The sequence below is a fragment of the Amphiura filiformis genome, chromosome 20 (assembly GCF_039555335.1).
Source record: "Amphiura filiformis chromosome 20, Afil_fr2py, whole genome shotgun sequence".
NCBI lineage: Eukaryota > Metazoa > Echinodermata > Ophiuroidea > Amphilepidida > Amphiuridae > Amphiura > Amphiura filiformis.
The window spans coordinates 44,830,706-44,857,543 of record NC_092647.1 but is presented as its reverse complement, the minus strand read 5'-3'; the positions used below and the strand labels follow the sequence as shown (position 1 = coordinate 44,857,543).

Genomic DNA, 26,838 nt, shown 5'->3' with positions numbered 1-26,838 from the left:
CTTGAGCGCATTCTACCAATTTTTACGATGTCTTACGATATATGTAACTAAGCGGACGTATGCAAGACTCGTAAATGAAGGAATAATAGTTGTTGAGTGGGTCCTACCAATTGGATTTGGAAGTTCTACGACAATGCAACATTTAGTACAGCATCGATAATTCGTAAACCCTGTCATCGCAGCATTTACGAACTCGTTGTACCATTTGGTTTTACAAAGCTCTGGTGGTTTTACGATGTTTTAAACATTCCCGCTGTTTCGATCATGTGTTCTGCACTCGACCACGCTTGCAGACGACTGACCGAGTAGCGGTTGTGCAGCGACAAACTTGAAGGTGAAAAACTATGCTAACAGGTAATATTTCAAGGTATTTCTTTCAAAATGAGCACTAGATATTGTATTGATGGTGTAAGCTTCTTTTCTGTATGATCAGAAATGCTGTGCCACATGTACATTGTGGTCGTAAAGACTAAAAGTCACGATGCTGTGTCACATCGCATGTAAGCTTAAAGCTACATGTATAAGCTTACATGCGATGTGACGCAGTTATGACTTTTAGTCTCTACGACCACAATGTACATGTGCACAGCATTTCTGATCATACAGAAAAGAAGCTTACACCATCAATACAATATCTAGTGCTCATTTTGAGAGAAATAACTTGAAATATTACCTGTATGCTGGAATATGCATACTTTTCCACCTTCACAACCATCGTACATCACATTTGTACAACTGATTCGTTCCGCCAGTCAAACGAGTTCTAATCTTTGTTGAGCCTGTCCAACTAACCAATATTAGTTAGTTGAGCCTGTCCAACTAACCAATATTAGTAGGATGAGACATCGTTTTTACGATCCTATAGGTTAGTACGGCAGGTTTGAAATTCGTAAAACCCATGCCGTACTAATCATTTCGTTGGTAAGGCACGTTAGTTAAGCATGCCTAACCAATATATAGCATCGCTTGTCATGCCGTACAAATCATTGATTAGTAGAACGAGACATCGTTTTTACTAACTTTTACTTAGTAGAACTTACGACATTATGTTTTCAGTGCCCCTTCCGAAGAAAATGATAGCCCAAACGCAATGTCGAAGGTATAGTAAAATATGCACCCTATCGACAGTTGACACCAGTTAATTTGGTTTCAAGGGGTGGCAGAGAGGGTCCAGGGGCCGGGTGTGTTCTTCCGGGGATGAATTATTCGAATAACCAGGGTCTAGGGGCGCTCCTTCTTCGGTCCCTCTGGTTGTCTCAAGATTCCCTTTACCGCTAGTATAGCTACGCCCTTGCAGCTAGACAAATGGGAGAGACATCAATCTAGTTCTGTCCATGTAATCAATTTGGTCTTTAAACATGTAAAATAAATCACATATCACTATTTTTAGGTATTGAAACAAAATTGAATATTCGTTAATTGCTGTACAGATATCTGACGAAACTCTCATAGCTTTATGAAATGATACCTTTACCTTCAATCATGTCAGTACCATTATGTGGTGTGAGATGATTGAATGACTTGCCGTAAGATAACTATATCTGTGTAACTCCTTTCTAGCAATTATATTCCGACATCTTTTCCCCATGAACAGTGATGAATATGATGAAAGCAGGTCCATGCCAACCGCTTCCATCCGTGTTCTCAAGGGCTCGGGCTGTTGGAAGGACGCCGCTGGACGCGGAATCGGAATATGAAAGTTCAACATGGTCTCTAAAATAAAAGGGGGGCTACAGAGTACACTATAATATAATTGTCTTTACAAAAATGTCGTGACAAGATTTTAAATAGCATCTGTACTATATACGTGAGTATGACTGAATACATTGAAATCGAAAATGTTAAATCTCTTGAAACTGCTAAAAACAATCAAAAGGATCTTCCACATCAATGATGCCACAGTATGATGCTGCGTCTTGGAATCAAGGTAAAGGTTCTTGTACAGCTTGGTTGTTCTTGGTGATTTTAGGGATATTTACAGAGTTCAAAAAAATTAAGCAGAAGTTGATGCCATTAAGGATGGCATATGGTTACTTGTACTGTTGCTCTGATGGTGATCAGACGACGGTTGTGACCCATACCAACTCCCATGATACTGATTGGAAGCTGGATACCCCCGGTATTCTTGACCCGACGTTGTGTGGTCCCATCCCCCAGATCCATTTGTCTGAGGGTGCGGTACCCCGGGATGTTGTTGATGTTGCATCATGTCAGGATGTTGCGGAGGTGGGGAATGGTCTTGTATGTGAGGGTGCTGCTGCTGCTGCTGTTGATTTAACCGTTGCTGTTGATGGTGATCATTTTCAAGGTGCCCGTTTGATGAGGTTGGGGAATGAGGTAGACCCGGGTTCAAATCCATGTGATTTCCATCAGTTATTTGCTCTTCTTTGATATGTTTCAGTTTATCGTGTTCGTCCAGCGGATGCGGCATACCAGTGGGTGACGGATCCATTCCATTGCTGACGGAGTTTTGTTGTCTGATGATTTTCTTGTACTTGGACCGACGGTTTTGGAACCATATTTTAATCTGCAATTAATAAGAAAGAGAGAAAGAGTGTTTTAAATTTTATTTGATTACTATCGCATGTATTTACCACAATAACAGATTAAAGTTTGAGATATCAAAATTGACGTTTCCAATCCAGCTGCATGAATATAGTTAATGCGTAGTTATGATAAATTGAATTTTGTTGCACCGATTCGTTTTTCGTCTTTGAATGATAGCATCATAGCAAGTCGTTTTGGAACATTATATTGAAAAGGCTAATTTTGTGCAAACAAATGAATTACATTTTCAAAATAAACAAACATATAAATAAATAGATGGTGCGGTTTAAAGAACATATGGCGAAGAAATAACAAAATATTCAGAATCGGATCATATATATTTTTTCATCTAGTCTGTTTCACGCTGAGTCAGACCGTCAGAGTTTGCCGCTGCTCAACATGTATTTTTATGAATGAACTTACAAAAAATGATTGAATGAACATATTGAAGAACTTCTCGAAAGTATTAAAAAGTATTTAATTATTATCATTTTGTAAAGATGTCTATCGTTGGAATGTGAATCAATATCTTCAAAACCAACTATACAATCGTGGCAATAAAGGATATACAACATATCTGAATAGATCCGTTTTTCTATTTTCATATATAAACGTAAACTACTTAGTTATCTAAATAAGCATGTATAGAAAACACAATTAATCTTAACAAGTCTAAATCGGAATTGAATATTAATCTGATTATATGTCTTCTCTAGGAGACAGTGGTGGTGTCATCAAGCTGGGAGGTTATTGTATACTCTGCTTTGCTTCGTCGTACACTGAAGTGTGTATTCACGGACTGGTGTCGAACAGACGCATGGCAGAATGAAGAGTCATTTTGGAAGACAGGACGGATCAATGCAAGGATGTGTCACTTTGTAAAGCTCTTTTCAAATAACACGGTTAATCATGTGAATTTAATCATTATAAAGTGTGATTGACATTGACTATTTTTATGGATCTTTTGTGCGAGAACTTCTCTTTGGCCTTCTTAGACACATTAGATCCTTCAGCGAACTTGTCTGAACCGGAATACTATAGTATCTACAAGCTTTCAAGTACATTGTGTATAAGACGAACAAATATGTTGAATCCAAATCGTAAAACAGACAAATGAACGAACAAAATGGTGTAAATCGGCCAACTTCAGATATTCTAAATTCAGATCTAATTAATACTCATGCTTTGAAGCAAGTGACGCTATAGCGTTTAACAGTTCTTGGTGTCACATACATGTGGGACTTCTGATTTTAATTTAAAAATCTTTTTCCAAAAGTTTGAATAATTACATATGTGATATAAATAATTTTAGTGAAACCTATATAGTATTGGCCTTCCTATCATAAATACTTATTTTAAGCAAACAAAATGGGATTAAGGCAATGATTTTGATGAATCATGAGCCAAATAGCCACGCAAGCCTCAAAATAAGCAGATCTGGACCAGGAGCCACAAATTTGGAAAAAGCAGCTCCTGGTCCTGAGATTATCTAGTGAACCAGGGGCTATTTTTAAAGAGCTAATGCATTTAAAATTTCAATTGTACACATTAAATACAAAACCTGCTTTAACTACCAGGCTCTATCAAAAAATGTAGAGTCTGGTTCATGTGATTTTGGTGTATACCTATGAGCCAAAATGTTACATGACCATTGGGTAAATGGCTCCTGGGTGCCTGGTTATTTTGAAGCTATTATAGTCACGCAATTTAACCAAACCCTTAAGGGATCTGGAATGAGCGTTTTGAGCGTTTCGACAGTATTTTTTGTGGGACATGAGAGCACATCAGACATATCGAATTGCATTCTGAATACGAAGAATGTCTTTCTGATATCAAATAATTTTCATTTTTGAAATTCACGATATAATACAAATTTTATGACAATTTATTAAAATTTGATATTTTTCACATTTTGATATATAACAGTCCTCGAAGTAAATTTTATAAATCTAATGATATATTCTTAAAGTGTATGTAGCTGGGAGGAAAAGCCGACGATCAATTGAAAATTTTGACCTCTCATATTGAAGATATGGATTTTTTTCCCAAAGAGACCTAATTTTTATGTGTGTTTTGGGGAAATAAATTCATATCTTGAATACGAAAGGTCATAATTTTCAATTGATCGTCGGTTTTTCATCCCACCTACATACACTTTAAGTATAAATCATCAGATTTATAAAGTTTACTTCGAGTACTGTTAAATATCAAAAATATCAATTTTTAATCATTTGCCATAAAATGTGTAATACACTGCGAATTTTAAAAAAAAATCAAAATTATTTGATATCAGAAGGACATTCTTCGTATTCATAATGCAATTCGACATATCTGATGTGCTCTCATGTACCACAAAAATTACTGTCCAAACGTTCATACCCCAGCCCTTAAAATGATTCTCAAACGTTTATCAATTCAGCTGCGTTTTATTGTGCGTTCAGCATCTGCTGTTTTATTTTACATACTTACATTGACAATAGACCCCAAATCTTTTCAAAAAGAACTAGTTTTAATATATTTTCAAAGACAACATGAATATTTTTTCACAACTGTTGTCTATTCCAATCTGTGGCACATGGCAGGCCGTCCCTGACAAAAGATTGATTACGTAATAATAATATTCAAAATAAATGACCAATTTATTTTGGACGATAATTGGTTCTTCAAATTATAGATGCAACCGACACCTGTTGTTGGGATGTTTTACCATTATAATTGGGACAATCAAGAGCTTTTACCCGATTAAAATTCAATTTTCATATCATTGGGGAAATGAAACACATTTTGATTGTTTAATATGCATGTTACTTTGTCATGCTATTGATTCAACATTGTGTCTTTTCATAAAGAGAAATTGATGCAAAACTGTATTTTTTAAAGTAATTGTTTGAAAAAATATTGTTTTTTAATATATTTTTAGTTGATTTATCATTAAATGTCGGCCAGTTCCCACCTGCTTAGCGTGAGTGTAGCACTAGGACATCCTTCCGATTTTGTCCATTTCATAATACGTACATAAGTCACGTTTTGTGGATTGGTTTTGTTTGTTTTACAGATATTCATTACTTGTCTACAGCTTTATGTTTTAAGCACAAACTACACTTTCATTTTATTGTGTATGTTCATATACTTAAATTTTTTGTATTAAAGCCTATACATCATTTTGCATCTCGAGGAGAATTAAAAAGTTAAAGCACTGCATCTTTATTCATCTAATTCTTGATAATTTACAATACCCCTCTTGTCAAATGAATTAAAATCACATTCTTAGAACATAGCAATAAAGGCTCGTAAAATTTATACACCCAACACACGTCAGTAAAACAATTATCAGGATGTCGTCTTCATGGACGAAACACCTAAAACACGCCGTTTCTGTGTCAAAAAATGTGACATATGGCGTGGTCTAACGAATAAGCAGCTGATGTGGGCGTAGGCCAACAATCATGACAATAGACGACAAAGCAAGTTTTAATGAGCTGAGTTATAATCTCGCAGCTTTCATCCTTCTTCCACCCATATTAGGCCGAGTAAAAATAAAAATGTGTTTCTTGTCCGGTTTTTCAAAAAAGGAGGAGGAGGGGGCTTTTAATTTTTTTAGTTTTTATCGAAAAATAGGTGTAAATACCCATATTGGCCTTGTATTTAGCGTATAAAAGGAGGAGGCTTTTATATTTTATTGTACTGGTACTTACGCCCCCTCTAATGACCACAGAAGTGTTTCTTGTATATCAGCAAGGCTATAGAAAGCATCAACTTCCTAGACATGTTTCTTTAAAAGTTAGAACTGAATTATTTTTAAGCGGTCTTATGCTACTTTTTGTGTGAAAACGGTGTTATATTATCTATTATGTCGTAAATATCGGCCGCTTCGCACCTTCGTCATCGTCTTCATTAATTCATTATCGTCATCATCTTCATCTAATCATCCTCCTCCACGGTTATCATCATCTCTGACATCATAATGTAATCTTCCCCATTTTTGTCACCTTGCTACGCGCCTGTCATCTTCATAGTCATTGACATCAATATCGTCAACATCATTGTCATCATCATATCATCGTCCGATGATTATCATCTCCGTCGTCATGATGTCATCTTCATCGTCATTGACATCATCATCGTCAACGTCACTGTCGATGTCGTCATATTACCATAGTTACTGCACTGCAAAAACAAGTGTTTATATTTAAACACCATATTGTGTTTATCAGAGCAACACTTAATAAACACATAATTCATGTTAATGGTCTAACACTAATGTTCATAAATTAACACTTGGTGTTATATTACAAACATAAGTGTTTGTAATATAACAACAAGTGTTAATTTATGAACATTAGTGTTAGACCATTAACATGAATTATGTGTTTATTAATGTTGCTCTGATTTACAATATGGTGTTTAAATATAAACACTTGTTTTTGCAGTGTGTCGTCATCAGCATTATCGTTATCGTTATCATCTTTATCTTTATCTTTATCTTTATCTTTATGGTATTTCATACATTTGAAAGTTATGAAATTCAATTTTGTGCGGCGATCCCACATAGGGAAAGTTTACGTTGCAATCATGGTATACAAACATAACGTTGTGCATAGCTATTTGCAACAATATTTAATCCAAATTCTCACAGGCCATCATACGTATAAGTTCTAAGTAGACCCTAAAAAGGTTCATAAGGAATCCTGTACGTACTCGTCGATCCTTAAATAGTTCTATGAAGAACCGAAAATGGTTCTGTTGGGTGCTTTCAATTTTCAAGAACCATTTTCTCTTGAGGTTCTACATACAAGGCAACCCAGAACTTTTTTTTCTAAGAGTGTAAATGCTCTGCAAATATTTGGATATTTAAAATAGCACAATTACTTGCACTTAAATAAAAAATCGTTGTATATTTCTCTAATTGTGTCATCTCAAATAACTTAACAACATTTGTCCTCAAATAAACTCAAATAAGCAACAAATTATCCAATTTTGTAATTATTATTCTGACAGTTTTAGTATCCTAAATACATTGTTGAACAATTTCATATTATTAAAGTTGAAACTAATAACTTATAGAAATTAGACTTTGAACAAAGCTCAAATTATACATAATAGGTGTTGTCTTCATTAAATGCTATTAAGTCGTGATAATAAATATGGTACGCGTGTAGCCTACCTGTAGTTAGGTAAATTACACGGATGGGAAAATTGTAGGTCGACATAATATTTATGTATCTGTAATTCTAAAATTACCGTGATTACTGTAATCAGAGAAAATCGGGCGATTTGCGTGTTTAATCGGTCATACTTAAGCTGAAAATTGATGTCAATTCATCTCATCATAGCATCATAATTTTACACACAACTTGGCACAAAGATAACTATTTTCATTATTTAAGAACATTATAAAATGTTAAAAGGGTCACATTATCATTTATGGCGCGTGCCATAGCTTTTTGACGAATCAAGGAAAGTGAAGATTATATGTACCTATAAACACAGTTTGAATGACATTTTACATAATATTTATTTACAACTGCTGTTTACACCTACAACTATTTATAGGTTAATTTTGATTGAGGTTTATAGGCTATTAATTCTTTTAAAAATAGAAGGTTTAGATTGAAAAAGCAAGAATTGGTATCAGTGACAATTTTAAAATTCAACCTAGGCCTACATGTATTAGCAATACATTTCGAAGATTGGTATAAGTTTTGAACAATGATTTAAAATGTCTTTAATTATAGGCCTAGGTTAAAGGAGTATTTCGTGATCCTATATACATTTTTTCAGTATATCCACGAAAACAGCTTATTCCCAAAATTTTCAAGATTCACACTGCTCGATAGAAAATGTGTTGAAATTTCGTTCTGGTATACCAGAACGAAATTCAAATTTCACGATATTTTGTACATAAACATTATGTAGCCAGAGGTTTCCAGTGATATAAAAATCTGCAACTTTTTTTCTGAAAAAGGTGGGGAGGGATGATGCTGTGGATCACGAAATGTCCTTTTAATAAACGCGTATCACTTGTCATGCTTGTTGGAAATGAAATTGTACAAAATAATGCACTGTCTTGTACTGAGATAGGTGCGTATACATGTCAGTACAAGTGCATTATTTTGTACAATTTCACTCCCAACAAGTGATACGTTATTAACCTATAAATAATGTCTTCTCGAGTTAGTTCAACATTGCCTTATAGTTATATGATATCAACCAAGGTTTACAAAACCAATAACATAATATATGCAACCGGCATTGTAGATTAGTAGTTGAAAATAAATATTTTCGTTGCATCTTATATTCTTTGAATATGATATTAGTATAATGAAATGCTACAGTGCTTATAAACTACGACAATTTGACTCTACAAACCGTTTTATTTAGTCGTTATAAAGGTCATTTATTGCATTCCATTCACTCCATTACTTAGATTATTTTAATCATTTAGTACGATGATAAAAATACATTTCTCTAATTAAGTTTTGCTTTATTGAGCATACGCTGTTTAGTTTGCAAAATTCAGATAGGCTTACTGATGATATAAAATTCTGTTAATTATATGCAAATGTTGAAGAACAAAAGAAAGCAATCAACCAACAAAGAGCAAAACAAAAGTAACCTTCAACTAGTACAAGTAGTTGCAACTAATCACTCTAATGGTTTCATGCGCACATTAATGTTTTTATAACAATGCAAACATCTTAAAAAATTGATGTCGAAATTGTCCTCGTCTTTTTGTAAAATCTGTTGCTCTTTTACATTTAAGCAGTCAAACAAAAAATCGATTTTCATTATCTTAATCAATATATTATTGAAAAATAACACTTTAACACTTTGATGTTTTGCAATAGTTCATTCTACAAATCAGATAGGCCTACTTTGAAAACTTGCTTGATTTATTGTTGTTTAATGAGTTATGTATACGTTTTACAAAAGTATTGTTGTTTCAGCCCTCTTTACAACATAACTCAAGAACCACAGAACCTACAAAAGTATATCTGTGATATTTGAATTCTTCTACACATTCGCTATGAAATGATCAATGCAATTTTTGCCAAAGCTCACTACCATTCGCAAGATGTTGTGAACTACCAAATCGCAACACTTTAAAATAGTTGCTAACCTTAAGTGTATTGTTTATGTTGAAGCATTTAAACGCACGTCGTATGTATGCATGTACGTCGTACGTGTAGAACTGATCTATAAGATATCATTATCATTGCTGTCTACGGTAGATAGCTAATTAATTGAGCGCAATAAATAAACGTTTCTTTCTATACGCTTGACTTAGGGAAGAAGCGAGTACGACATTTTGCATTATATAGGCCTACGTTCATCACATTTACTGACTATTTTTTTATATATAAAAAGCAGAGTATTTATATCTCACCCATGAATATGGTAGGCCTAATATTTGTGAAGATATATGTCCGCGCACTAAAGTAAAAAAAACATGTTGGAAATTGTCTATTTGAATGGCTTTTAAAAACTGAATTTTCAGTGATGCATTTGGCCAAATATCTGAAATTCAGAACCACTCTTTGTACAGCATACAGGGTTTTCTTCGATAGCTCAACTATCTTTGGCCAAATACACGTAAATGATTTACAAAGCAAAAAACATGTATCATTTTTCCTCTTACCTGAGTCTGAGTAAGCCCCAAAGCCGCTGCCAGATCCGCCCTCTCAGGTAACGCTAAATATTGAGTCCTCTGGAACCTCGTGTTGAGTTGTTGCAACTGAAGACTGGTGTAGATGGTGCGTGGTTTTCGCATCTTCTTTCCCGAGAGTTTCAGGCCTGGTTTCATTCCATGTCCCGCCAGATGATGGTTGACGTTCATCATGCCTCCTCCTGGTCCAATACTACCATCTTCGCTTCCTGTGTCTGATTTGTCTGATCGGGGTACTGTAAAGTAAATGTAAAATTAGGGTTAGGGTTTGGATTTCCGATATTATGTAAATTTAGATACCAACTCCCCAATATATGAAAACAAAATTTTCGCAAAAATAGCAAAACTTGACAAAAGTACTTCAAAGTTCCTTTTGAAATTCACATTTCAATATCAACTGCTCCCATCCGAAAACCGCGATAACCCGTTTTTCGAGCCGATTCCAAAATGTGTCCCGTCTTCACAGATAAAGATTATGCATGTAGCATCGGGATGTATAAAGGTCATAAAAACGTTTTTAAAACGTTTCGTATGAAAAAGTACTATAATAACATTTTTTAAATGTCAAAATATTATTTGCAAAATTTTTTGCCGAACATTTTATCAACACTTTTAAATAACACAATGTTAAAATATTTTGCAGTATGTTTCAAAAATGTTTTTCAATGTTATGTAAACGTTTTCCTTTATTTTCCCTTTATTAACCCTTGAACGTTTTCTGACAACATTTTCTAATCTTTTGCGAATAATGTCAAAAACCTTTTTGCGTTTGCTGGGTTTAGTATGTTGTTTGTATCTTTATGATGATTCGATAAAGTAAAACTTGACTGAAATGAACTGAAAACAAGAAATCCCAACTTGAATTTTAATGCTCATCATATCTGTTCTGTAATGGATTGTTTATCAATTGAAGGGGTGGGTGCAATATTATAGTCCTAACCCTCACCCTTTTTTCGAATCAATTGCAGTTAAAACATATAGATTGGACAAGTACTTAATCCATTTGTATAAAATATCATTATATTGTACTTATTAAAATAATGTGTAATTTTTGCACCAATATGAACTTATTGGCATGATTACAGCTGTTATGTTCCCTGTTTTTCTTCAAAAAAGAAACGTGGGTTAGCATTATATTGCCACCGACTTTAAACCTGGGGTCCTAGATTATCTATGAACAACAGTTTTGATCTGGAATCATTACGTGTTTCTTACATCAACAACGACTAGAGATTCGATATTTTTTCAAAGAAATGTCCATCTCATAAGTATAGTTCTAGAAACTAGTGTGGAATTCTTGGGGCAAAAAGTCCTAACCCACAAATTTACACAAGTGACCGGGTTGTGTGTAAAAATTGTACGATGTACGAATGATTTCAACAAAACAGTTAATCTGTTGAAGAAATCCTATACTTTGTGATTGTATACTTTACTTATGGAAATTCTCATGTACTTGGTCAAAAAACAACTTATCGCGAAACCAGGAACATGTGTTTTAGGTGGGATAGGACTTTATTACACCCACCCCTTTAATTTCATACAAATAACAATGAACAATAATATGCATCGAGTCTGCTATTGTTTTCCATGGAATACAATGCTTCAAATTACCCATACTAATGAGTTCATCACTATTTTCTTTGAATTAAAAAAAATGTTGATCACATAGTATTGTTCATAATGCTCATCATTATTAACCTTAATCAACACTTTCCCTTCCTGAATTGAACTGTGATTTTACCATCTAAATGGATTGAGACCTAGAACCTTGTACAAAACTTGGAAAATCATCAATTTTACCTAGTTTCACTCACTTTCTTATTTTACGAGTGTTTGATGGTTCAAATTCCAATTTGGCAGGTCACAAAAGGGCAGAGGTATGCATTTTTGGCAAGTCGAAAGGGGGGGGGGGATTTTTTGCAGGTCGAGGAGGGGACAAGTGATTTTTGGCACATAGATATTCGATGTTTTGAGCACCGTTTCTACATTACGCCCTAAAAAGGTGTAGGAAAAAGTTTAAAACACGTTCAAATGTGCAAAAATGTCCTGCTCGCATTGTAAGACACGTCAAAAGGGAGAGGGGGTAAAGATTGGTTGGCATTCCGGCCAGGGGTGGCGATTTTTGGCAGACCATTTTGAGAATTCACCACCCCAGAGGTACACATAAATATTGCACACCCTCCAAAGGTAAATCCATACATATCAAATTTCTAAATCAATTCTGCCGAGTATCATTCGACTTACACAATTGTATATTCTCCTTTTCCAATGAATTGGTTTTTGGACCGTTTTGCAGGGTAATGTTTCAGGACCATTGTATGCCTGACATTACACGTGAAAAATATTTCCCAATTCGAGCCTTTTACTGATCTCGAGATTGCCAATATTTAGCCAACATAGATAGGCCTTTTGAAATCAAATATCTTATCAACATTAACGGTTTTTATGTTATTTATATTATAAATACTACAATAATAGTAAGTTTTTCTAGAGTTTACAAACAGCGCAATAACACGACTATACCACCAACATAGTGCATACATTACCAAGAAGATACTTCGTGATTGGAATAAATTGATTCAGTAGCTTTTGTTATAAAATCTACTGAGACGTGAAAATGGAATGTGATATGAAAATAGATGGTTTTGTTAAATGGGCTTGGTAGACATTTCGAGGGTGTAGCTCAGAAAGGTATATATGCAATAGCTGCCCTATAGATAATTGACCATTTCTGTATTCTATATTGTACGCATATGACACCTGGCAGCTATTGCAGATATGCTTTTCTTGCACCAAACCCCGATTTATAGAGTGGAAACTTGCGTAAGATGCAGTGGCACCATATAGTTTTTGACTATCTTGTTTTTAATGTTCGGATTGGGCATCAGGCACTTCAGGCTGGACATCAGTTCAGGCTGTATCAAATTGATCGGTGACCATCAGTTTTGATTCATAATAATAAATATTGAAAATCTTGCATCTTCCAAATGCAACATTGCATTGAATCCTCTATCTACAATAGATAGCACTCTCTTAAATTGCCCGATTGAATATTTAATCAAAAAGATTGAATTTTCAATCTCGCCGTCCCGAATTAGGCACAAATCGTTTTCGACTGTATTCAGTCGGGTAATTTGATATTTACAAACTTTTTTCAATCAAAAGGAGTGATTCTCAATCTTTTACAATCTTTTAGTGATTAAAGTTAGGGACAAATCTTTTTCGATTGAATTTTCATTGTTTTGAAAAAAAAAAAAAAAAGATTGAGAATGTTCACTCTAACAGTTTGAAATCTCATTCCAAACATATGCAACACATGTTATCTGGCACTGCAGTACATTAGGAGTTTCACTTGATTAGATAGTGAAATCAGTCTACAAAGAGAGTTATAGAGTGAAAACAAAAAACATTTCAATCTATTTTTCAATCTATTTAGATTGATTCCTATCATCAATCGTTAAAAGATTGACATATTTCAATCGGCCAATTTAAGAGAGTATAACACCTGGCAGCTATTGCATATAGGTCTTTCTTGCACCAAGCCCTCGATCTATAGAGTGGAAACTTGCGTAAGATGAAGTGGCACCGTCGATAGTTCTTGACTATCTTGTTTTGGCCATCAGGCACTTCAGGCTGGGCATCAGTTCAGGCTGTATCAAATTGATGGGTGCAGCCCGTCACCCAGAAGACCCGGTAGTTAGAAGATCTGCTATTCAGAAAACCCATTATTCAGAAGGCCCGCTAGTCAGAATTTTCTGAGTAGCGGGCCTTCTGAATAACGGACTTTCTGAATAGTGGGCTTTGTTGAATTTTATATAAAAGTCCTGCTACTCAGATTTTTTTCTGACTGACGGGTTTTCTGGCTAGTCATGCTAGTGGGCTGTATCCGTAAGAAGAACCACTATCAGAATGCCCACTATTCAGAAATCTGACTAGTGGGCTGTTTTAACCCTAACCTCAAACCCTAACTTAGGTTTTCTGAGTGGTGGGTTGTCTCAATAGAGGGTGTGATGTTGCAGAAAATAGCGGGCCTTCTGAGTAACGGGTTTTCTGATTAGCGGGTCTTCTGGTTAGCGGGTCACAGTCATTTTAAATGAAAACAAGCCCGCTATCCAGAATTTGACGGGTTTTCTGAATAGTGGGCCTTCTGAGTAACGTGGTCTTCCGGCTGAGTGACGGTTGTCCCCCCCAATTGATCGGTGACCATCAGTTTTGATTCATAATAAATATTGAAAATCTTGCATCTTCCAAATGCAACATTGCATAATAGCCTCTATCTACAGTAGATAGCACAACGTATATCGCAGAAGAAAGTGGTGAGAAGCAACAGCCATACAGAGCATAACTTTCTGGGTTGTTTGTTCCATCCAACATGTCCAAAATAGGCATATTAAAATAGAGACATTACTAGTTGAATGAGGAACAGGGATAAATAATAATGACAATTGAAAATGAATAGACAGTTACAGAACACTATCGGAGAACACTGCATTGGAAAACAGTAATAAAGAATAACGATGCTTATAGAACACTAACTTTACAGTCGTGTTTTAGCGTTTCACTCTCATTTTCTTGTATATCCCCATGCAAATCAGTAACTGACAAACAGAAGAACATCGTTGTTTTCTTGTAAAAACTTGTTTTCAAATTAAGAATAATACTAATTATAGGTCTATAATAATACTTAATAGTATTTTAATATGATGTTTAATAAAAGCTATAGTAATGAAAAGAGTATCCGTTTTATTCCCGGCTTTATTCTTTGTTGCAGTCAGGCTGTCTATCAATTCAATAGGTCTAAATCTACATACGAGTATGTAATCATGATAGGCTTTTACTGAAATGATATTATGAGATTATTTCCTTAATTTCGTTTTATAAATTTACTGCTACATTACTACATTGATTGCGTTGTTTTTGGAAGCAGTGAATGAAGAAATTAAACGTTTCAGATGCTTGAAATAAAGTTGAACCGCGCCTGTTTATAGTGTTAACTGTTAGGGTTTGTAACATCAAGTTTTCTCCTTTAAAACCCAAACAAACAGCAGCAACAACAACAACAACAACAACAACAACAACAACAACAACCGCAACAACAACAACAACAACAAACCTTCCGATTCCACACAATTTAAACTTTACCATATTAACCTTTATCATGTTCATGATGTTTATATGACATGAATTATAGGCTCAGTGGTTTTTATCACTTTCTGATACATATAAATTTGAAAAGCACTGATGTGTTTGATTTGCATTTGTTGGCAGCTTGTGATACACCATGCCATGGTACAATGTAGATACGATATTAAAAAGGGTATTAACGAAGCAGAAAGATTCAAGACAAACGAAGTTAAAATGATTTTCCACATAGAGCTTCAGTAAAAACAATCTTTAATATTAGTACACGTTTACTTACCCATGTGATCTCTATGGCCGGGATGCATGAGAGGTAAAGGATGATGTCCTTGATGAAAAGGATGCATATAAGGATGAGAATGATTGCCAAAGTGGTATCCAAGATGACGGGGTGGCTGAGGAGGTAACGATGATGACGATACCGGTGGAGGAGAAGATCCATACCCGGAGTCCACCCGATGAGGAGTCATTACACCATTCCCTACTGATGAGTCGGCGGCTTGAGAAGTTGCCACTGCGCAAGCTGACCCTCCATGCCCTAGGGACATCCCGGGTATGGTCCCGCCGTAGGTCCCGCAGATGGGTGGTGGCCGTATGGTATACCGGGTGGTGCTCCCGGTGGTGCACCGCCTGTTTGTGGGTGATAATACTGTGGAAATTCGGAGAATGCCGATTTGGAAGGCATCATATGATCATATGCTTCCAGATTCATGGCGTAAATCTATATCAAACGCCAATGTTTACCAAGACCAGTGTCTGGACCTCCTCTCAGTTGAACAGGTAGTTAAATCTTCAACACAGGAATCGTGAACGTTTCGTTTTTTTGTCCTTACTTCCAAAATCTAACAGGTGACTTGTATGCAGCAACAGTAAAATAACAAGTGTTTTGCTGTTTTTCCCAACTTGCTTGTCACTCTCGGAACTTTTTGCGGTGTTACATGTGGCTAGTTCTGTAGTTTCCGTCAATACTGTTTTTTTTGTGCATCAGAACACACTCACTTGAGATGAACGACCAACGAAGTAAACAACACTACTGCAGCCTGGGCGATCTATACGCATTGATAACTCAACCATGAAAACGAAGTAAAAACACTCGAGAAAAGGTTCACTGATCAATCATTTTATGGATATTGAAATACGTGGTGTATTGTGGTCACACGACAACAAACCATGCAAAGCAATTGAACAGAGACCAGGTTATAGACCAATGCAATTTAGGCAATTTGCAAACTAAAATAAATGTGCATGATACCATTTGTAAAAATTTAGCGATGAGATCTTGATCGAAGCTGAAGGAGCAATCTGATTGGCTGCTTCTTTCATCCACTGACCAGCGTTACACACGACACGGTTCTCTCACTGCGATCATTAATTGGCTTTAGTCATTAATATACTATTGTCAAATAACATTCAATTCTATTGTGTACCCACTCGATCCTAATCAGTGGCCACATAAAGACATCCCACTGCTTCTGATACAGCATAAATATATAAGTAGATTTATCTAAATGTTTAGGGCTTGAAAATATTTCTGGCTTCTGGCGACCATTTGATACCACTCAAATGAATGGCGACAAGTCTTTTTGATAGGGTTAGAAAAGATACAAGAATGAAGAAATGGAACAATAAAGCCAAGAAGTGGGATTTTTCTTTTATAATAAACCTCTTGTATTTTACGTCGGAAAACGGTCTATGAAACAGCCCGTAAAGGACCTTGCTTCACGACTGGTCAAAGAAAAATAGATTTAGCGGCCGGTTTTAGCGAGCCAACGCCGTGTGCGGTTTCAAGCCTCGGCCTTCGGACTAGAGCTTTTTGGTAAAAGAACAAGATTTGGAACAAAAGATGTTATTGGATGAGCAAGAATAGATAAAAGTAGGCCTGGTGAGACTTCTTGAGTGGAGATTCAAGTCGCTGGCGCCGGCGGTGCTGCAGATCTCCAAGGGAGGATCACCGCATAGGGAGCGATCTCTTTCATTCCCTATCGCACCTTTTCATAAGTTGTCTTTAGATAGCTTTATCATTTTCAACAATAAAACACATTTTTCATGACTTGATAGAATTTTCAGTTAAATTTGACACTACAAAGTGTCAAAATATCGTTATTTTATAAGTCTATGATACTCTTGCAAGGACGGGTGAAAGGTGGTGATCTTTTGTGCACTGAAATAGGAATAAAATTATAATTAATTATGATAACTTTGTTACTGTGGTCGTTACTGTGTTAAACAATGTGTGAACAATAATTATGATGGTTACCTAATGATGCCAATGAACGAGGGACCATTTCAAGCCTTAGTATAAATATGAAAATGGTATAAATCAGACCTGGCAACTGCGTGGTTTAAGTCTTTATTTTAACAGAAAGGAAAACGAGCAAGGTACACCAACTTGATGTGGGGAAACAAGTAAAATACAGACTAGACAATATGCAGGGGGAGGCAAAACCAGCAAATGTAGGCATAGGAAGTAAGCAAGTTCGATAGCCAAAAGTACCAGTTCCAAGGCTCACAAATTTAAACCTGCAAAAACAACAAGGATCAATGGTAATACAAAACTGCACTAGAACATGTGATGAAAATCACTGTGCATATAAACAGACACGCTAAACCAAACATCCAGAAGTAGGCACAAAATAAGCAAAGTTCGATGTTGTTGCCAATTCCAGAGCTTTTACAAAAGTGTCAGGTCAGTCCCTGAGTGATGAAGAGCACTTGTATCTCAAACACTAAACGGAAACGTCGGTTGTTTTTTGTCAGAAAAGTGTTTGACAGCTATGTACACAGTGATTTTCATCACTTCCAGTGTACTAAAAAACAAATTCAAGTTTTCCTGACACTTATTTTGTGGGCTCTCAGAATTGGCAATCTGCTTTTGTTTTTGCCGTTTAGTGTTTGATCGAACTGACACCTTTTGGGCTCTGGAATTGGCAATTTTTGGCCATCGCTTATTTTGTGCCTACTCTGGATGTTTGGTTTAGCGTGTCTGTTTATATGCACAGTGATTTTCATCACATGTTCTAGTGCAGTTTTGTATTACCATTGATCCTTGTTGTTTTTGCAGGTTTAGCACTTTGTGAGCCTTGGAACTGGTAATTTTGGCTATCGAACTTTGCTTACTTCCTATGCCTACATTTGCTGGTTTTGCCCCCCTGCATATTGTCTAGTCTGTATTTTACTTGTTTCCCCACATCAAGTTGGTGTACCTTGCTCGTTTTCCTTTCTGTTGTTTATATTCAAGGTATCCTCTTGTATCATTTATTGATCCTTGATGTGTTTTGTGTCCTCGTCCGTTGGATTCACCATTACCCACTTTTTCTTTATTTTAAATTTCTAGAGTATCAATAATTTCATCTATAAGGTATATTGCTGAAAAGTGATGCATGCTGGGAATGAAAAGGGCTCAAATTAGCTGTCGCGGGTGATGAATTCGATAACTTTTGAGCCCTTTTCATTCACAACATGCATCATGTTTGCCTAATGATTGCTATCAGCAATATACCTTAGGCTTTATTAGGCCGAAATAAAAACATTTTTACTCGTCAGGGTTTAAAAAACACACACCCAAAAACATGATGCATGCTGGGAATGAAAAGGACTCAAATTAGCTGTCGTGGATGATGAATTCGATAAATTTTGAGTCCTTTTCATTCACAACATGCATCATGTTTGCCTAATGATTGCTATCAGCAATATACCTTTATTAGGCCGAAATAAAACATTTTTCTCGACCGGGTTTAAAAAAAAAAAAAAAAAAAAAAAAAAAGGCGGAATGGGTTTTAATTTTTCTAATCGAAAATGGGTGTAAATCCCACATTTATTATAGATAATGCCTGAAAAAAGAAGATTTTTCTCGGCATTATTTATTTATTTATTTATTTATTTATTTATTTATTTGAACATACACTTTTGTAAAATTTTATCAGTGGCACACGCTTTAATAACCAGCGGTGCGTTCAAAAACAACAAACATATAGGCCTAATACATTATATGTATACAAGAAACAAATTTAGAACACATGCAAAATAAAGAAATTAATACAAAAATAAAAGGAAAAGAAATTGCCTGTCTGAAATTATTATAACTATGAAATTATCGATACTCTAGAAATTGAATTCCTTTTTCCTCCTAATAGTATTATATTGCATTATGATTATGGCATCTCCGCCCATTACATTATTGGTTTGCATTATTTAGTCAATCGGATTATTCTTCCTTAGTCTTTATAACGTTTTGTGATCTGTTTCCTAAGTGCACTTAACGAGATAACGTGCTTTCTTTAATCCGTACGTTCGCGTGTCTCTTGACATATAAAACCTGTTCAGTATTTGGGATAAGGATAATCATATTATAAAATGATCGATTTATAGGACAATAATGTTCATTTGGATAGGTGCTTCTTTTCACTTCAACAGGTATTGCCAGACATTCTGTAACGATTTTGTCTTTCCATCAACTTGACCATGCATAATAAATCTTATTAACTTGTTAGTTATCATGATACCATCGAGATCAAATTCCAGTTGAAATCCACACTACTCATGTGGAAGATTTTGGAAATATCTTCCATAGGGGGAGTATATTTTCATATGTAATTCATATAAATTGGTCAGGGTTGATCATTTTGAAACCCGTCCTCCCCCTATGGCTTTACCTTCCACAACTGGAGTAAGTATTTCAAATGGAAGTTACCTGACTATTCTATTCAAAACTCATACTCCCTCTGTACATGGAAGAAAGAGATTTTCTTCCATGCTCTGCATGAGATTTTAGTTTTAAAATCTTCTACAGGGTATAGTGTGGACTTTAAATGGAATAGGGATGAGAATGAAATGATCAGAACTTTTTTTACGGTGAAAAAATATGTATGCTTAGTAAATTTATTATAAATATATTAATGGTTTTCCATTTTTCATGATTCTGCTCAATTTCACGTGCATTTACCTCAACTTTCGGGATTTTCCTGACATTGAAATTCATTCCCATGTTCACTGTTTATGTGTTTGTATTAGGCTATATAAAGATACGTTTGTTTAAATTTTAGGTACAATTCAGGTGTACCCTGCGCACCCTGTGTTTTCAATACAATTCTGGTTAACCCTGCGCACCCTATTTTTAGGGTTATAGGGTTAAGGTTAGAGTTATAGAGTTATAGTTATACTTGTGCGCAGGGTATACCAGAATTATTCCAAATTTTAGTGTCTTAATTGTAGTATTAAAATTATGTGTTTTTCATCTTATCAATTCGTTTAAAATTCATCTTATCTTTAAAAGCGAAATTTGCTTTACCACCCCAATATTTTTGACCTATATTAAAAGTACGGTACCCCCTTTAAACTAAAAAAATACTATACCTTTCCATATATCTTAAAATATCCGCCAATATCATTATGGATAAGTGGTTATACCAAATTTTAATTAAAACAGTAGCTAACTTCTCTTCAGATATATCTTTGAAACCGATAACATACACAAAGTGGAAGTGAACCAGTGTTAATTCAAACAAAACAATGCCGAAATCTTACGACGATTACAAAATTACTGAAATGATCTGAATATAGTCTATTCGACAAACTATACCCCAACTGGCATAAAAAAACCCATATTGCATACAACGTTGGATTTACCTGATGTAACAAAGTAAGATGCTCCCCATTTTGGACAACTTGATGCACAAATTTATGCGTGTATAGGAATTTTTACGATATAAACATAAGAACATCGCCTAATAATGTTTTCGCAAAAAATTGCTTTGCAAATTTTTCAAAGTAAATCCAGTGCTGATTACATACTCCAGATGCATGTTATTGGTGAGGGACTACTGGGTCACATCATTTTCTTGTTTGCTTTAGACAATAATTTGTCATTTTGGTCAAGTTGCTTATTATCACGGTTATACGACCACAGTGCTATCTACCGAAGACAGCAACACGGTATAGGCTTAAAATACTGTAAAAGTAAAACATACTGCCAAATGATGAATATTAATTATGATTAGAATTTGAACTGTCGTTTATCAGCAAATGCGTGTGCTTGGCTCGTGTACGTGAATGAGTGGGTGTCGTGTGAAGTCATGGTCGTGATTTTAGGAGGCGTGTGTATGTTGTATGTGGGTGGGTACGGTGTGGTGAAACATGCCTACAGATCTTCGGAGCTTATGAAACCTGTGAAATCGAAGTTTAGGCCAACCTCTATATTTTTGTTAGTAATTGCAGGTCTCTGTAACTCTTTAAATAAGTTAAGCTCATATTTTAAAACCAGCTCCAATTACACTACAAAAGACTGGTTGTAACGACACGTATTTTCAGAGAAGATGAGATCTTCTCTGGTATATCTACACGCGCTTCTGACTTATTTTCAGGATATTTGTTCTGGCCGAGTACTAAAAGTTTCCAGATAGGAAGAGTGAGAAAGTGCCAGAAAAGGCACAAGATTTAAGTCCATGTTGGACACATAAAACTAACAAGAAATTCAGTTTAAATAATTGTGCGCATCCGGTATGTTAACAACTAAAAACGCTTAATACTTTAATAAAGTTGGTATACCAGCATGCAACACGACCAACGTAGAGATTGAATTCTGGAATGTTCTTGACCATATGCATGGTGACTGAACGGTATATTTGACAGTATAGCCTGAGCCTAAATAAGATTCTGAGTGTTTTTGAACGCCAAACATTAACCCATTAAGCTTTGATGCGTGATGTGAAATGAAGTATACAATGTATGTCAAACTTGTATGACATGTAGAGATGCCGGTATGTTATGAATCACGTTCAAAAATATGTGAGAAATTACAGGCCTGCTTAGCAATTTGAGCTAAAAAAAATCTCACATGTTTAAAAATACATGTATACACTCTCGTAGGCCTACAAATAACTAAGTTTACCTTTGGTTTACCCAAAAGATGGAAGTATAGACCATTCCCATAATTAACAGTTATAGGCTACTAGACAGGACTGTCGTTGATCAACATCACGTGCAAAAGCACGCGAAGTCGAGAAGGCATGATGTCGATGTTCACCACATCAACGGCAACCTCGGCAGGAAAGTGCCAATTATAGGAATGGTCCAGCGAAGTGTTAACTTACGTTGAACCCAAATAGGTCCTTCAGCCAGCCAGCCAGCCTATATATTACGTAATGTATTTTTAATGGCAGAGTCAAGTTTACATAGTGCCCTTTTATGGCTTTGAGCAGAGCCACATGATGATGTTTACGTCATCACTATTTTGACAAAGACTGTGCTCGGATTTTCTGCAACCATAATGGGCTGCAATACATGTACACAAACCCTAACATCAATACTATACCAACCCTAACCCTAAAGGTTAGGTGTAATGCGGTCCAGTGGCATATGCAGTGGGCCATTAGGTTGCAGAAAGAATTGCAACCATAATGGGCCGCAATACTATATACAATTTACAAAACCTTAGGGTTAGAGATTAGGGTTAGGGTTAAGATTGGGGTTTAGGGTTGGGGTTAGGCCGGTTAGGTTTAGCGCATTGTGCCCCATTGTGGTTGCATAAAATAAACACGCCCAGGACCACGCCTGTCATCCCAGTAAAAACGCTCTTACATTGAGCATAGACTCTGCATCGAGGGTTATGGTTAGGGTTGAGGTTAGGATTAGGGTTAGGAATTAAGGTTAGGTTTAGCTTATTGTGGCCCATTATGGTTGCATAAAATAAACACGCCCGGGACCACGCCTGTCCTCCCAGTAAAACGCTCTTACATTGAGGGTTATGGTTGGAGTTGGGGTTGGGGTTAGGATTAGGATTCGGGTTAAGGTTAGGTTTAACGCATTGCGGCCCATTATATGGTGTTGCATAAAATTAACACGCCCCGGAACCATGCCTGTCTTCCCAAGTAAAAGCGCTTCTTACATAAGCCCCATTCAGTGATCCCAAAGGGTAAAACAAAATTGCGTATAAATTTCCTAAAAGTGAAGGATAAGTCATCATTGTCATTAGGTATTTTTGAAAAGAAAATATTGGCAAGAAACGAGGAAAACTAGTAGTAGGCATATTGACAAAGTTGAAGCTCCTTTAATACACGGCTTTGCAGCTATGAGCACATACTGACACCAACAAAGGTGCCAAACTTCTGAATTTTGATGATTTTTACAATCTTCCGGATGAGCAAAATCACTGAATAGGCTTTTAATTACAAGCAAATACTACATACTACGTTGGGAGTAAGACTGGTTAAAAACACAACTAAATATCTGCTTTCCAAATAAAAAAAACCACGGAGTATCTGTTTTTCTTGACGATTCTGTTTTAATTGACAGCAGACTGGTTAAACAACAGCGCCTCCAAAGAAAGAAGGTAGGCCTATGACATGTTCTGTTATCCAATGCTATCTACTGCTGATAGCATTAAATTATTATTAGTCATTATTTCAAAATGCTTAGGAACTGAAGTCCACCATATTTATATTTAATTTTAGCTAACTTTGTATATAATATATGGGGTCTATTATACACTCACTTGACTTGAAAGTATAAATACAGTGATTGTCCCGCAATCTAAATTCAATTCAGGGCTAGCTGCGCACATTTCACATGAGGGCAGCATACATGCATGTAGAATAATCTATCGCCGGTATTTGAGCTTATTTTGTAGGTCAATTCAAATAAAAAAAGCTTAAATAGTTTGCTAAGGTCCTGTTTTAAAACGTTTTTTTTTTTCTTGTATTATAATGTACTTGTATTTTTAAATCAATTATATATATTGTTTTCACAAACATACAGGGTGTCCCAGAATGATTTATACCGTGTTTGAACAAAATATCAAAAATATGTAGTCAAGAGTGTATCTAATTTTAATAAGTGCAATACAATGCCACACAATGTCTCCTACTTATTCTGTGACTTTCATGGAAATAGCATGATTCGTTTTGGCGTGACATTGCTATTACTGAAAATGGACGAAAACTGCATGTGTATAATTTACAGTGCAAAGGCATCATAACACATGGATCGTTTATCACCATCGTCCAGTCGCACTGTGCAATATATTGGAGAAATCCTACATTCTTTGATAGGAAATATACCAAATTTGGCACAGATGTAGAGCTTACAATGCGAAATAATTCTTGATATGGGATTAAGTGAAACATTTTCAATATGACATCAGATATTTAGGTTGAAAAAACATACTTTTTATGTGATTTTACCACAATTTTTACCCAAAAATGTCATTATTACAGAGGATATAACTTCCTCAAGGATCCTCTGCAGTACATTTTAATCTTCTTCGTTACGTATAGCTGTGGGTTTGCCAATATACTGTGGACATAAATGCATGCTGTGACACTAAGGACGAACCTTCTCTATACTTTTATGAAAAATCCGTCTCTGCCGGCATTTCAAATGATGAAACTCACACACCTCAATAATTGTCTTCAAAACTGCCGCCAAAGAAAAAATAGTTTAAGGTCACTCAAGCGTAGCAAATTCTTTATGCCATACAATGATTGCTTCGTAACATCATAAATAAACGATAGATATCGACTATTTAGTAGAAGTAAAAACAGGACACAGCAATATACTGCATAATGGCTACGACACTCAGCTCATTTGCATGGCAAAATTACCCGTCTCCTCCGCAGCCAATTTGGTTTCGCTCCATCGAAATCAAGCTGGCCACGGAGGAGACTACCTCCTTGTGTTTGTTCATTTGTGTATGGAGAGCCATTATTGGAGTCTATAATGACTTAGGCTACGCTCTCAGCTAGAGTCCGACGCTGCATTGTACTAGAAATACCTTTTCTGTGAAATCGCTATAGAGCCAACCGGGAACACGTATTCGTTTTGAAAATATAGCATTAAAATTAGTATCACCCTTGTGGCCCCGTGCAGTGGAAAACCTTAATTATTTCATTAAAATGAAAAATGTCCTCCCAGTAAAACGCTCTTACATTGAGGGTTATGGTTGGAGTTGGGGTTGGGGTTAGGATTAGGATTCGGGTTAAGGTTAGGTTTAACGCATTGCGGCCCATTATATGGTGTTGCATAAAATTAACACGCCCCGGAACCATGCCTGTCTTCCCAAGTAAAAGCGCTTCTTACATAAGCCCCATTCAGTGATCCCAAAGGGTAAAACAAAATTGCGTATAAATTTCCTAAAAGTGAAGGATAAGTCATCATTGTCATTAGGTATTTTTGAAAAGAAAATATTGGCAAGAAACGAGGAAAACTAGTAGTAGGCATATTGACAAAGTTGAAGCTCCTTTAATACACGGCTTTGCAGCTATGAGCACATACTGACACCAACAAAGGTGCCAAACTTCTGAATTTTGATGATTTTTACAATCTTCCGGATGAGCAAAATCACTGAATAGGCTTTTAATTACAAGCAAATACTACATACTACGTTGGGAGTAAGACTGGTTAAAAACACAACTAAATATCTGCTTTCCAAATAAAAAAAACCACGGAGTATCTGTTTTTCTTGACGATTCTGTTTTAATTGACAGCAGACTGGTTAAACAACAGCGCCTCCAAAGAAAGAAGGTAGGCCTATGACATGTTCTGTTATCCAATGCTATCTACTGCTGATAGCATTAAATTATTATTAGTCATTATTTCAAAATGCTTAAGGAACTGAAGTCCACCATATTTATATTTAATTTTAGCTAACTTTGTATATAATATATGGGGTCTATTATACACTCACTTGACTTGAAAGTATAAATACAGTGATTGTCCCGCAATCTAAATTCAATTCAGGGCTAGCTGCGCACATTTCACATGAGGGCAGCATACATGCATGTAGAATAATCTATCGCCGGTATTTGAGCTTATTTTGTAGGTCAATTCAAATAAAAAAGCTTAAATAGTTTGCTAAGGTCCTGTTTTAAAACGTTTTTTTTTCTTGTATTATAATGTACTTGTATTTTTAAATCAATTATATATATTGTTTTCACAAACATACAGGGTGTCCCAGAATGATTTATACCGTGTTTGAACAAAATATCAAAAATATGTAGTCAAGAGTGTATCTAATTTTAATAAGTGCAATACAATGCCACACAATGTCTCCTACTTATTCTGTGACTTTCATGGAAATAGCATGATTCGTTTTGGCGTGACATTGCTATTACTGAAAATGGACGAAAACTGCATGTGTATAATTTACAGTGCAAAGGCATCATAACACATGGATCGTTTATCACCATCGTCCAGTCGCACTGTGCAATATATTGGAGAAATCCTACATTCTTTGATAGGAAATATACCAAATTTGGCACAGATGTAGAGCTTACAATGCGAAATAATTCTTGATATGGGATTAAGTGAAACATTTTCAATATGACATCAGATATTTAGGTTGAAAAACATACTTTTATGTGATTTTACCACAATTTTTACCCAAAAATGTCATTATTACAGAGGATATAACTTCCTCAAGGATCCTCTGCAGTACATTTTAATCTTCTTCGTTACGTATAGCTGTGGGTTTGCCAATATACTGTGGACATAAA

General features: G+C 35.6%; 1 protein-coding gene across 1 annotated transcript; it reads right to left on the bottom strand.

Moving 5' to 3' along the window:
- Positions 1–1,063: 1,063 nt before the first annotated feature.
- Positions 1,064–16,595, bottom strand: LOC140141804 (uncharacterized). Its single transcript, XM_072163666.1, is given in 4 exon segments — positions 1,064–2,527; positions 10,187–10,449; positions 15,633–15,898; positions 15,901–16,595. Coding segments are annotated over 4 exon segments (1,227 nt in total). The 5' UTR covers positions 16,065–16,595; the 3' UTR covers positions 1,064–1,993.
- Positions 16,596–26,838: the final 10,243 nt, after the last annotated feature.